Source organism: Gymnoscopelus braueri (assembly GCF_963280865.1).
Source record: "Gymnoscopelus braueri genome assembly, chromosome: 20".
Classification (NCBI taxonomy): domain Eukaryota; kingdom Metazoa; phylum Chordata; class Actinopteri; order Myctophiformes; family Myctophidae; genus Gymnoscopelus; species Gymnoscopelus braueri.
The window spans coordinates 18182830-18197986 of NC_137622.1; the positions used below are offsets into that span (position 1 = coordinate 18182830).

At 41.7% G+C, this 15157-nt stretch overlaps 1 protein-coding gene across 1 annotated transcript in view; it reads left to right on the forward strand.

Moving 5' to 3' along the window:
* mgat4b (alpha-1,3-mannosyl-glycoprotein 4-beta-N-acetylglucosaminyltransferase B) overlaps positions 1-11461 on the forward strand; it is a 146647-nt gene extending 135186 nt beyond the window's left edge. The window contains 5 exon segments of the mRNA XM_080416885.1: positions 277-470; positions 1919-1997; positions 5603-5690; positions 8343-8455; positions 9249-11461. Of these exon segments, the coding sequence (XP_080273011.1) occupies positions 277-470; positions 1919-1997; positions 5603-5690; positions 8343-8455; positions 9249-9272 (498 nt within the window). The 3' untranslated portion in view covers positions 9273-11461.
* Positions 11462-15157: the final 3696 nt, after the last annotated feature.

Here is a 15157-nt window from a genome sequence, read left to right on the forward strand (position 1 = left end):
TAAATAAAAAAAACATTATAGAATTTATTTATCCAAGACAGCTAATGAGGCTGGCAGCGCTTCCTCCAAAGATAGGCAGGCTAAGGAATACACTGCATTAGGGTGTACATACCCTTGATCTAAATATACAGTGAACTGTATATTGCAGTGCCATAACTGAGCTCACCGACCATAGTGATATGTACAGTACTGGACTGGTAAATGATGTGCATTTATGAGCATAACAGGTCACAGAACAACGCACCCACAAAACCCTACTGCTATGGTTTGTTCCAGGACAAGGACTTTGGGAAGCAGACCTTGCACAAGGGGCACGCCAACCCGCTGGCCGAGGTGACGACCAGCCTGAAGACGTACCAGCACTTCACCCTGGAGAAAGCCTACCTGGGAGAGGACTTTTTCTGGGCTTTCACCCCCGTGGCTGGGGACTTTATACGGATCCGTTTTTTTACTCCGGTCCGAATCGAGAGGTAGGTGTTCCTTCCTTGGGGGTCCGCGCCTAATGAGGTTCACCTGCTGTTTGTTTGTACATCGCGCCAAGCGGGCTGCAGGGGGTCCAAGTTCAACGTCTTTGGGCTGTTCAGAGACATGTCTGTCTGTCTGTCTGTCTGTCTGTCTGTCTGTCTGTCTGTCTGTCTGTCTGTCGGTCGCTCTGCCTGTCTACTCTCCTCCTTGTCCATCTCTTCCTTTATAGGACTGGAATGCATTTTAAGAGGAATAAGCTGCAGTGTGTGATATCGCTGTTTGGACATAAATTCATTCCCTATTCTATACCTCTTTGTATGTAATGTCGGTGTCGTGCAAAAGTAGTGAAAATAGCTACAAGCTCATAATGTGTTGCATCGTGACTTGTTGTGAGCTTGTAGATCATCTATTTTTTTTGTCCAAAATAGGGACAGCAGGTTCAAAGTGGTTATATCTGTCTGTGGGTTTTATAAATTAGAAGATTATTTTAAAAGATTGTACATTGAATCCATTGGAACACAGGTTATTTTTCCATTTCTTGAAAAGTAACGGTTTTGGACAATTTTTCTGCCCGACAGTGATGATATACTGTAAGAGTGTGCGCACTCTGCTAAGCCATTGTGGGTCCTCATTAAGGCCAGTTTTGTTAACAGATGGCCAGTGTTGCTTCTTTGTCCAAGAGCATAGCTCACTAGATTCATTTAAAGAGTTCTGCGAGCGAGGCTGAGTGGCGCTGGCCCAGTTTTGGATGACGGCCCGCTGATTAGTGGTGGAGCATAACTGAAGCTCCATGACAGATGGTTGGGGAACATGTGAACGGAGCCTGACACTTTATCCACCACGTTGGAGGGTGGAAAACATTTGGCGCGTTCCAGTTCAGGTCCAGTTCAGCTCCGTTTTAGTTGAGGCTAATTGGATACCAGGCGGTATCATCAAAATGGGCGAAAGAGTTACACGAGTAAACTGTAAGTTATTTGAGCACCTGTCGAGTGCATATACATCAAATTCACAGGCTGTAACTGCTATAAAGTGCCCACACATTAACACGTTAATTGGCTTTGTCTACATAGTGATTTATTTCAATACAGGTATACTGCCTTCACTCAGGTTTTGATATAATTATGGCTGTAAAACATTTCTTACATTTGTAAAACATGGAGTGTAACAATTTTTTGGGGGGGTTATGATGAGTCAGATTTCTCATATTTGAGTATGCAATAGTTCAATGGATGAATTTTAGATGGAATCTTGACACGCCTAAAGTGTACAAATAAAAATAACTGTATCTTGATTTGGGATTTTATTTGCTTTTATGTGTCACCCCAATGTGAGGTAATTGAGATTTGAATCCTCTCTCTCTCTCTCTCTCTCTCTCTCTCTCTCTCTCTCTCTCTCTCTCTCTCTCTCTCTCTCTCTCTCTCTCTCTCTCTCTCTCTCTCTCTCTCTCCATCAGGTATTTCTTTCGGAGCGGGAACATTGAGCACCCCGGGGATAAGCTCTTTAATACCTCTGTAGAGGTGCTGCCTTTTGACGTGAGTCTGCTTGCTGTTTTTCCTTAGCCCAGTAATCATTAACATAATTCACTCAGACATGCCTTCAAGCCAAGGTGGTACATTTTTTGTGATTGTGAGACACAAAATTATTATTCAGAAAATAGCCAAATGGACATGCGGAGTGGCAACAGCACAGATGATATAAAATACTCAAATAAAACAAGCATGCGAGCAATTTGTAGCTAGCACATCATAGGCTGGAAGCTGATAGGCACAGAACAAGTTTAGAAGTTGTTTTCTACCAGCACTGGACATATTACTTGGAAAAGGGTTGTGGCTACTAAAAATCCATTTGAAATGTGGAGCTCATTCATGAAAATATGACATATCTTTTAATTATACACTTATTAGTGTTGTATTTGAGACCACATAAAGTGTTTGGCTGGAGTAAACATCCCCAACAAGGTGCTCTTTGGTACAACTGGGTGACAAAACTGATGCAAAAAAAAGGATGAGACCAAGGCACTCTTGTGGAAAAACTTTAAAGCCGTAGCCAGACTATTAAAGGCTTTAATCCCTTTGATAGTCTATGACTATTAACTCTTTCACTGCCACACTTATTTCAGACTGTGTCGTCCCAGTGCCAGGAAAAAGGTGCATTTTTCCTCCGTTTGTTTTTTAACATTGAAGTGAATGTAGCAGCAATTTTTTGGATAGCGTTATCTCCTAGTTCCTTTGAGATAACCCAAAAAAATAATAATAATAATAATAATAATAATTTTTTCAAATTTTTTAAAAAAAAATATTTTCGTCTTTCCGTCATTGGCCATGATAGCCATAGAGCCATCGGACGGGAATTCCCGTTTTTGGCAGTTAAAGAGTTACAGGGTCTCATCCCTTTGTTTGTATTATTCTTTTTTTTTGTTATTCAATAATCTGAGAATGAACCTAAACTAAATTGCACTAAATTGCACCCTTATTATATTGACATTAAATCTCTTAAATGTGGCAACTTTCTAGAAAGTCTCGGTCTTAGACCAAGGACGCTCTGGATTTCCCAGAGGCCTTTTGGTGCTAGACCAAGTCAAGGCCCAGCAAAATTGCAGGGTGACGAGAGACGAGACCATGAAAATATGGTCTTGAGACCGGACTCGAGACCAGTCTCTTCAGCCCCACCACTCATCCCTCTGTGCGCCGAAAAGCTGCACACTCAGCAAAGTAGAGAACATATGCTACAGTGCATCCTTTCAATTGAAAATAATGAGCAAAGAAAGCCAGTGCTGTCAAGAGAGATTCCCCATGGACACACAGCCATATAGCCTGATCCCTACCCAGCCGGGAAATATGGATCCATGTTATATTAGTCGAAGGCAGATTCATTCAGTCTCCCCTCCAGAACTCTGTCTAGTGCAGGGGTCTTCAACAGGGGGTCCGAGACCCCTAGGGGGTCCTCAGAGATACTGCAGGGGGGCCGCCAAATCTATTTGTGTTAGGAACTTTTTATATTTGTATTTTTACATTAACCACTTGAACCTCGCATCCCTATTCTGGGGTGGAACATTAGCCATAAATAGCAGATCTACAAGTTCACAACTCGTCTGCGACGCTATTTTCGGCAAAGAGGTTTGGTGTAGAGGGAAAAAAGAGCAGACCAAGTACAGAGCCAACGGTCAACTTTACAGAATATTGAGCGAACACACATTTAACATGAATCCAATATGTAGTGGGGGTCCCTGCTTCATCTCTCTCTCAGTAGGGGTCCTTGGCCTGGAAAACGTTGAAGACCCCTGGTCTAGTGGAAAAAAACAGGCATACGACACGACACAGACTACAGGACATGTTAAGCCTTGCTATTTTTGCTATTTTTTAAATTGAATCCTGAAAAGTAACAGTTTTGGACATATGAGGTTCCCATCCGACAGCAGCGACATAGGAAGAAGGGATGAGGAGCAGAGGGGAGAAACGGGTTGAAGGATCAAAGAGGAGTGGGGAAAAGATCTTTCAGGGATGACGGACAGCCGAAGAAAGGGATAACTGACAACTCGAAAAGACATTAAGAATAAGTGAGAGGATGAGAATAGAGAGGGTGGAAGCAGCTGCTGGGAGGTAATCAGATATGTTCTCTACTGCCAACATCATGGCCCTGTGGGGGTACTAGAGCCACAGAGTGGTTACCAGTGGTGGAAGTACTCCAAGTAAAAGTAGTAGTGTAAACAATAATGCCACTGCATTATTCGTTGGTGATGTGCACGCACACACACTCAGACACACTGGATATTTGGATTGGAAAAAGAAACTAACTTAATGGGGAGAGGGACAGACATAAAGGAAACAAGAGAGGCAGAAAGTCAAGCGATATATAGATGAAAGTGTCTTTTGAGGCAACAGAGGGCTGCAGTTGTGAAAAGGAGATGAGGAGATTGAGACGGAGAACAGGGATTGTTATTTCAAGGGCCCCCAGTTTGATGTGCATTAGGCCCATTTTATAAATAGCTGATCTACTGCATTCACAATTTATTATGCTACGACGCATTGTGAGCTTTTAGATTTCTCCTGTGAGGACCTGGAAAATTATCTGCATAGTGTCTATTTCTCAAATTATATACTATAATTGTTGGTACATTTGGCCCTCACGAGTACAGTAATCCAAGTACACACAGTCACACACACACACACACACACACACACACACACACACACACACACACACCCACCCACCCACCCACCCACCCACCCACCCACCCACCCACCCACACACACACACACACACACACACACACACACACACACACACACACACACACACACACACACACACACACACACACACACACACACACACACACACACACACACACACACACACACACGCGCACGCTCCACCCCTCGGTCAGAAGTGAATTACCCTGCTCCGCAGAGAGGAAATGTCATATTGTGACCGGAGAGCAATCACTTGCATGAAGACATGACCATCGATTTGGGTTTTTCAGAGAACAACAAAAGAGATGAATTTACCCTTTGTAAGGTTAGAGTGCTGCTCCCCTCCTGGCCTCACTGTTTTTCTGCACTGGATAAGTGAGCCAGAGACACCAGACTGTTCTGTCCTCGCACAGATATTGCCTGGTTGTGACAATGCTATAACAACCACGCACATGGCACAACCACTGCAGGAGCATGTATACACACACGTGCACGCACGCACGCACGCACGCACGCACGCACGCACGCACGCACGCACGCACGCACGCACGCACGCACGCACGCACACAACTCACTCACTCACTCACTCACTCACTCACTCACTCACTCACTCACTCACTCACTCACTCTGTGTAGATGGGTACTATACAGTATGTAGAGTTTCTCTTGCTACATACAATCTTTTGTGACATTGTTCTGTGACCTTTTTTGGTTAACCTTTGGACTGTGGGCGGTTAACCGTCTATATGACGTCATATCAATAAATAAAGTTGCAGGCCTATGTGTGGATGGTTCAAATAGGGTCTATATCACATTCTGTAAGGTTGTTTTCTTCTCTTCAAATGTTTTTTTCCTTTATTAGGTATTGTAAAGTATTGTATGAGGAACAAGTGATTTATGCGTGCGTGTGTGTGTGTTCACGCAAGTATTTTTGTTCCTTTCAGAATATCCAGTCAGAGAAAGAGGCCTTGAAAGAGGGAAGAGAAAAGACTCCAAAGTACCACCGTACAGAAGATGGTTTCATCAGAATAGGTGAGTCAGACCACCAGGGACAATTGAATCTGTGGGTGAAATGAATTCATTGGCTTTACTAGCTTTAAAGATACAGTTCCTTCGCAATAGTGGCCGGAGGTTTGTTCCCTGCATCAGCGAACCTTCGCCCTTTGGCGGTCAGTAGTCAGGGAGTCAAAGTGTCCTTTAATAAGTCTTTGAACCACAACCTGCTCACTCATTCTGATGAACCAAAATGACTGAAGTCAGATATTTAAAAGACACATAATCAGAATGATTGTATTCACCGGGTCTAACATACAGGGATTTGTTCAGGTGACATGCAGAGGCATGTTGACATCCTACAGAAACACAGCATAAGCTGACCTACACAGTACAGGAACTACTGGGCTTTGAAGGTCAAAGGGTTGTGCATATATGAGACAGTAGCCTATGCACCTGACTTCATACAGTATATACAGTACAAAGTAGTTCATAAATATCAATGTACATAAAGAAAATGGACTTCACATATCCCTAGATTGACACAGTACTCCATATACTTGCTAATATGCTCTACATATAGACTGCATTGAATATACTACTCTATATTACATTACACCGCATATATTTAACTCATTCACTGCCACAATTATTGCTGGCCGCGTTTGCCCACTGCCAGAGTTTTTCATCGAAAAAAAATAAGTACTCAGGAGCCGAGATACAGAATTTTTAAGTTTTAAGTTTACAAGGAAGTGGATGGGAGTCTAGATCTTCGAAAAATCATATCTCCTTGGTCTTTGGGCCAAATTAGATATTTTTTTTGGAAAAAATTAAAATTACGTTTTTTACGTCAGTGGCAGGATTGGTAAACGGGAATAATTACGTTTATTACGTCAGTAGCAGGGAATGAGTTAATATCTAAATACATTCATATCAAACACTGCCTCAAGCATGGCTATATAGACCATATTCACACGGCGGCCATATTGGAATTTAACATTGAAAGTGCCGCCACCCGGGGTGGCTACTTTCATTGACTTCATAGAAACATGGCCGCCGTGTGAATATGGTCTATAGTAGGATCTGCGCCTGTCCACTCCAGACAGGCAGCACCCATTGAGCTGACAGCCTCGACTGTAATAGAAATGATGTCATGTGTTTTTAGCAGGGTGAATCATCCATGCCACAATGTGCAGCCAACATTCTTTTTCTTTTGTTTTCATCCACCCATTATTTAATCTTCAAGCCAGCTACAACTTAATGAGGACACTGTACTCGCACATACAAGGGAGCACACACACGCATGCAAATGAACTGACACGCAAGCACAGACATGCGTGCACATTCAACACACATGGATAGATGTGTGTACATACAGTCACATAAACATATAATAGGGTGACCATATTTTTTAACACCCAAACTGGGACCCTTTACCACTTCAGGTGGTAATAAATTAGACACCTCGTGAGCCTGTAGATCAGATTTTTTGTTTGCCTTCCGTTTTCATCAGAATGGGGGAGAATTATTTTAGTGCTTAGCACATTCATTTCAACAGAACAGAACATGGTAAACATCTGAGCAGGCACTCAAAACAAATATTATCATTTTAATTTGTTAGTGAATGTGGAAAACCAGGACATTTTTGAGTTTTGCAGATATTTGTCTGGACTCGGGACACCCAGCTTGAAATGGGGACAATCCCAGCCAAACCGGGACGTCTGGTCACTGTAACATAATATGCACCTCCACCTCCAGTGGTAATGGCCACTTAGGCAGCGAATGAATGGATGGGCAGAGTAATTGACTGCGGCATTGGCAGTCTGCAGTGGGGTTTTAACATGGATGTAGGTTTTAAGGGGTCAGCAGTAGCCAAAGAATAAGGGAGGAATAGTGTGGCCAGCCATAGCCAGCTAGAGAAGTACACAGAAGGATGGAACGCACAAACAAGGGAATCAGGGAAAGAATGGAAGTTGTTTTCAAAATGTGAGCCGAGACATTTAATGTGTCATTGATGTCTCCTTGCTGTACCGGGAAGAATCACTCTCCTCGCTCTCCCGCTTATCCCCTTGAAAAAGAAGCTCGGCCTGACATCATAAATTCTGACAAGCGTTTTATCCCGTTCATAAATTTTTCAGGACGACCCAGTGGAATCAATAGCAATCTGGCACAGCCTCAGATTGGGAGGCAATCTATTAATTTCACTGTATCGCTATCAAATGTTGGCCCGGGCACTGTTCTCTGTCCTGCGCCGTTGCATATTAGTTTTCAGTAACTTAAACCACGGAACTCTCTCCATCTCTCCAAACATTGCGAAACAAGATTAAAACCAGCTACAATCGTGTTGTCCCGGTGTATTTCTGAACAGAAACACACACACAGAGGGATTAGGAAAATGCTGGAAGTATTTTTTAAGCTCTTACCATGACAGCCCAATGAGTGGGTGTAGTCTGAAGTCTATATTGATTCTTAATTTCATGTGCTACACCCAAAGAACTGTTGAGTCTTAATTACAAATAAGCTTTGTATAGCTGAATGAAGACCTCTATACTGGTGGGTTTTCATGCGGTGCACAGCGACAGGTACCGATTTGACTTGATCATGTTTGCCTATTGTTTACTGAGCATGTCGATAGATTTTCACAGGCTATTGATCCTATTGATCTGACGTCTGCATCCCTCTCTCTTCCAGGAATATTCCAGAATGGGATTGCGGAGGGGGAGGTGGACGCCACCTTCGGCCCCTTGGAAGCCCTTCGTCTCTCTGTCATGACTGACTCCCCAGTCTGGGTTATTCTTAGTGAGGTGAGACCCCCAGGCTAGATGGTTAACCAGTGGCTTCTAACAAACGGCAGTGCTGGTTTAACAGGTTGACCACCGATTTGTCTTTCATGCCATCTGAAGGAGACCAAGGCACTTCGGCTCTGACCCCAGACCAGCTATGCTTCTCTGGCTTCAGCTGCAAGTTTAAAATAAGATGACATAATATAAACTTGTATTGATCCTCTGAGGGAAATGCAGGTGTCATAGCAGCAACAGCAGCGAGAATGAATCGGGGTTGGGTGGTCAAACTTGTTGAAAAAACAGGTTCAACTCGTTTGCACGTCGTCGTCCCCCCACTCCTGTGCTTCTGGCTGTTTTTATTGAATTGGGCGTGTTTTAAGTTGTGATTGGGCTGCAAACTGTCAATCTGATCTAGCAGCACTGCCTGTAGTCTACCCTCCAGTCTGTCCTTGTAACTGTCCTTGGCCGCCCATAGCTCTTTCTTCAGTTCCTATTATACCGCCTGGGCCCCCCTGGGCCCCCTCAATGTCCCTGAAAGCCCTCTTCAGCTGGTTTAGTTAGGACACAACATTTTAGATTTTTCGAAATGCCATGTTGTTCATGTGTCTACTTACTTGGATAAAGTAGAATTCTGTGGATAGATTCTAAAGGATCTTCCGTTCCCCAAGAAGATTTGTTTTCTTCTATTTCACATCACGCCCCATATTTTACAAAATGTTTTCTTTTTTTTTAAACTAATCTCACTGTCAAAGTTCCAACCCTATTCTTCTGATCATCATTCATTCACTCTTCCTTTCATCCTTTTTATTCATAGATATTCATCAAGAAAGCGGAGTGAACGTGAGCCCCACCCCGAACTCATCCCTCGTAGCAATACCTCAGACACCAACCGACCGTTCAGCAGAGCAGAACGGAGCCTTGGCAGCAGCCCTCCAGACCCTCCCTGGCATAGTGGCTTCCTGCTAATGAGTTTTCCCCCCAGTGTGGCTCAAGGGCGCCACTCACGGGCTAGATCTTGCTACTGCAGGGTTGAAAAGAAACGAAAACGAGATGGAGGAGACAGCCTGCTCATGGATGATTGACTGGTCGAGAACTTCTTCACAGAAGGGCCTGGAATGCACGACATGACACGCAAAAATTGATTCACAGTTGACGCTGTATCTAGTGAAAAAGAAATCTGTATTTATATGTACATAAGGCGTTATGTTGAAAACACTGGTAATTGTCAAACAGCTATGGCGAGATTGCCTTGCTCCCTTTGATGAGGTTCTGACAATGAAATCGCTGCTTTCAAATCAAAGACTTGGCCTTTTTTCTTTAATTGTTTTTGTCAGACACAGATTTATCCCCGGGCTGGTATTCATACTGGAACAGTTCACTGTCTGGATCATTTTACTCAAGGCTCCCACAAATATACTCTAGAAATAACCCTGTATGTCGATATGCATATAAATGTACACACAATCATATGAATGATCTCTCTAAGTGTGTTGATATGTATATATAAATGCAGTTTTTGTACCAAACAGACAGTCAGGAAGCTGCAGTAGGCTTGTAGTCTTGGGAAATAGACCGTATAGCCAAGAATGTGCACAAAACATGTTGTGTGTTTCCACTATAAGTCTTACAGACAGGAGAAAGCTGGAGCCTATATAGTAAGAATAAAATGCATCTGTTTTGAGATTTGATGGATCATCTTTGCAAACATTGCCCCACCCGTCATTTGTTGGTTATCAATTTGCCTTAATGTGACATGAGCAAGCCCGTTTTGCGGGATAAATCAATGTGTGCAAAGAGCAGATGCAACAGCTGTGATTGCATTAAGGACTCGAGACAGACCGAAAGATGGGCATCTTGATAGAGGAACAGGAAACATCAATCTTACAAATTTTCTCGATCTGTTTTCTGTCTGGGCACATCAAATGTAAACCTGCTCCACTGAATGGACAGTAGTACCCCGAACAGATTAAATCAAACAGAAAGATGTAGCAGCAACCAAAACACAGAATCATATTCCCACACCCATACCTCTGACCTTCTCAAAGAGTTACTCATCAATCACCGTGGCTTGAAACTACTGATAACTGGTGTTTTTTTGTTTTTTTTTATTATTATTTAAATTCTTTGTTTTTGTTGAACAAATCAGTGAAGGTAATTTGTTGTCCCCTGGTGGCCACCTAGTATACACCCACTGTGGCTATAAGAGCTGGAGCCACACACTGACTGGTTGCAGTGGAGTGTTCCACTCTTAACATGGGACTGACACAGCACTAACTTTTCAATGGAATGTTTTTCCTTCCATTTTTATTTTCCTCTTCAATCACTCTTCCACACACTTGGTTAATATGATTTCAAATGCCATTGTTTTCAGACAGACACTGTGCGCCACCTCCACCTAATAGCTGCGCCCCCCCCCCTCCAATTACAATGTAGAGTTTGGCTTACTGTGTTGTTGGTGGGACTGGTTGGTATGGCAGCAAGAACCTCAACGCCTGTTGTTGAATTCACACTGTATAATCCTGGGTGTTCATTTAACTCACTGAGCGTGTACAAATTTAAAAAGAACATTTGTAAACTCTGAGTTACAAATGGATAAATGAACACTGAGGATTTTACTGTGCAATGTGGCAAATGATAGCTTCCGTTGAGTTGTGAGCACACATTGGTCAAGAGAGTTTTACCTATGCTAGCGTTTTACTTATGCTAGCCAAAACTGGGGGCTGTGCCAAACATACTTTGTCTCCAGATACTCATTTGAGGTGGTCAGTGTGCTTTGTACAACCTAGGTACATGGACATGGAGGAGTATGGGCAATAGTGCAACAATTGGGTAATGAAATGAACTGTGGGCCTACCCCATGATTCTCTAACCTGCCTATACCAAGAAAAATACAGAGGTCTTTCTTGTGAGATGCACTGGAATGCATTGCTATTATCTTGTGTTGTATTTTGTATCATTTAGATAAACTATATTTAATGATGTTACCTTCTATCCAATCTGTGAATTGTAATAAAGACAGAATTTGAAATGGACATTTGATAATGGAGTATTGTTTATTAAAGTACTTTAAGTTTAGCCTTAGCATTGGGGTGCCCAGTTTGCTAAAAGTAACTACCATGTCTTGATAGATAATTGAATAAAACGAATGATATTACCCGTAAAGACCTTTAGGAAAACCTTGCTATATTTCTGAAAATGGTTTTAGATTAAAAAAAACGAAATACCACTATCATTGGAGAAATGTTTATTTATATTGAATACACAATACAATAAGTTGCTCCTTGACATGTACATTTCATTCATATATAAATAAAAGCTTTATTGTGCAATTTCCCCCCTCTAAATCAATACATATTGTAGCCTACCTGTAGAAAGTACTAATGAAGTACAAATAATGACATCCACATCCTTAATTCTCATATTGTGCTCATTTAGTACCCAACTGCACTGTAATGTACATGAAGTGCTGATATTACCATGTAGTAGTAGGCTATTGTACTTAAGACGTTCCCATAGATCACTGAATCAGAATACAACTTTTGTAAAAAAGTGTTGTTTAATGAAGCTTTTGTAAAATCCTAATGGGCAGATTAAGCTGCATATAACTGACAAATGTGTCAGACAAAAATGTGTCTGGTGGCTCTCTCTGTCACATGTGGGTCACATGGGGGTCCGCATTCCTCTAGTGCACAAAGTGGTTGTGTGATTACTGCTTTGCACTGACTTACTGACTGGTGGCTACATGGCACTCTGTGGGGTGCGTGCTACAGAAAGAAACCTTCATGCAGTGACTTAGATAAAAGTATCAATACCCTATTGTATGAATAGTCTGTTACAAGCACAAGTTCGGTATTCAAAATTCACTTGAGCAAAAGTACAAACGTATTGGCATCAAAATGTACTTGAAGTACCAAAAGTAAAAGTACTCATTTTGCAGAATGTCCCATTTCACGAGTTTCAAAAAATAGTTTGAAAATAGCCAAAAAATCTACACGCTCACAATGCGTTGCATCGCTACACATTGTGAGCTTGTAGATCTGCTATTTTCAAATGGCCAAAATATATAGGGGTGGTTAGTGGTTAGTGTATTTTGTAATAATAATCCAAAAATACAAAGTAAATATAGTAACTAAAGTGTTCATATAAGTTTTGTGGAGTAACATTACAACATTTTCCTCTGAGATGTAGTGGGCAGAACTTAATAAAAGTATTGAAAATACTTCAGTATTGTAAATACTGAAGAAAGTAAAAATACCACAAAATTGTACTTAAGTACAGTACTTGACCACATGTACTTGGTTACTTTACCACTGCCTTCATGCTGGTATAAAATGTAATGTTTTCACATTTCATACATTTCATGATGTACAGCAATAGCACACAACAGGCTGCCCAGCTAATTATTCTGTAAATTATTTACATACAATATCTCACGCAGGCTATATTGTCCAAATAGAAGATGTACCCCCACCTGAAGACTATGCTTATATAGGCTACTTTTATTGGTGGTGAAAGTGCATGGCAGGCAGTGTTTCACAACATGCAATAACAACATTAATATCAACAAAAAAATATATATACTTTTTAATTAACAAAATGTCCTCTAAGTGCAATATTTAGAGGTAGGGCAAGTGATATTCATTAAAATAAGCTTTACTACCGGTATATATTCTTACAGTAATCATAGAGTGTTTGTTCAGTAACAGGAGTCTCCCTGTCTCCCCATCTCTTTAATAAACAGAAAAGGCATTTTCAGGTTGGGATACCAATTTTGTCCAATTAGGAGAGAGAAGTCATGTAGGATACAGCAGTGGTTCTCAACCTTTTCATGCCGCGACCCCCCAAAATAATATTTGAACTGGGGACCCCCACCCTGACAAGCACTTGGGAATTGTAGGAGTTGAGGCATTCAATTTTGTTTCACTCGGTTCCACAACTAAACATTGTGAAAATAGCAGATCTACAAGCTCACAACGCCTTGCGTTTTTTTTTTGTCTAGTTTGTTGATTACTTTTGATGCAGTAATGTTTTTTTTTAATTTATTTTATTTCCACTTTTTTTTTAGGTATTAAAAAGGTCTTAAAAGTCCTTAAATTGTCACTTTACAGTCATCTGGGGACCCCCCCCAAGATCATGTGGGGACCCCCGGGGGGTCCCGACCCACAGGTTGAGAACCACTGGGATAGGCCTACAGAATAAACAAGTGAAATTGGAAGTGATGACACAAAGAAATGAGCTGGCAGAATTGGAACTGGAAGTTCCAGTTCCAATTTTGTCTGCTCACTATTTTGTGTGTTCCAGTTCCAATGAAGCTGATAAATGACCTACTCTCTCCTGATTGGCTGAGAATTTGCAACCCACTTGAAAATGTATTTTCTGGGGGGGGGCTGTTATGAACACAGCACACTCTATCTATAGCAATTAATACTATCAGAATATAGTGCTTTAACCTGTAAAACAAAACACTTTTTGTTTTAACCAAAAAATATCACTTAGGCAGCAGGCTACCCTACCTTTAAGGATGTCGCCTGCACAAAATTATTACAAATATGCACCTGTAACATTTAGATTACACACTGTCAGAGTGCACTTTAATATACCACACAAATCTTTATTTATTAGCTTTTATAGCAATATACTAGTCATTATTGTATATAAGGTGGTTTTGTCGGGGACCGCTCATAATTCCGAACTCCCATTATTCAGTGCAGTTCTTAAAAAGCCATTGATCATCTTCTGGCCCACCATCTAATTGCAGTGGTGAAAAAAGTGCTCAAAGTGATTACGTAAAAGTATCAATACTGCAATGCAGATATACTCTGTTACAAGTAAAAGTCCAGTTACTTAAGTAAAAGTACAAAAGTATTGGTATCAAAATGAACTTAAAATACCAAAAGTAGAAAGTAGCCTACTCATTATGCAGAATGTCCCATTTCACAAGTTTTCAAATGTATAAAATGTATAAAAATCTTAGATAGTAAAAAAATAGTAGATCTAAAAGCTCACAATGCATTGCATGGGCGAGGCATCGTGAGCTTGTAGATCTGCTATTTTCAAATGGCCGAAATGTATATAGGGCAGCAGAAGTGGTTGTTGTAATAATAATCAAAATCTACAAAGTAACTTTACTATAAGTAACTAAAGTTTTCAAATAATTGTAGTGGAGTAAACGTCCAATATTTTCCTCTGAGATGTAATAGAGTAGAAGTACTCTATTACATCTGTCTTCCGTGAGGAAGAAGCCCAACAAATCCACGGTGAGGCCTTTAGGAGGGCCATTCAAGCAAGCCGCAAGGGGAGCCTGCAGTACCACCACGGCCCAAGACACCATCACACCAGAACGAAATGTTTGGAGCGGGGGAGTCTGGTGCAACGCTCAGGTCCTGGACCTGATGAGACGGAGGAGGAGCCCGGCCAGGAGGCCATCCACAGAGCCTAGTCCCTCCACGTGCCAGAGCCTCTCCTCTCCCCCAGTCGTAGAGTAGTTCCGGACAAGCGGATTGAGTGGCCCTGTCTTTCCCTATTTAGGACTGACCGTGGGTAGCTACCTGGGTAAGTCGGGGCTTGATCAACCCTGGCTGGGTCACCTGGGCGAGGGTGTATGTTGCGAGACCCGAAACATCCTATGACCCCAGGCTACAACACTGATGATACGTCCCAGGTGCATCCATGTGATGTTTTTTTGTTATTGAAGTAAAAGCACTGAAATATGGAAATAGTCCT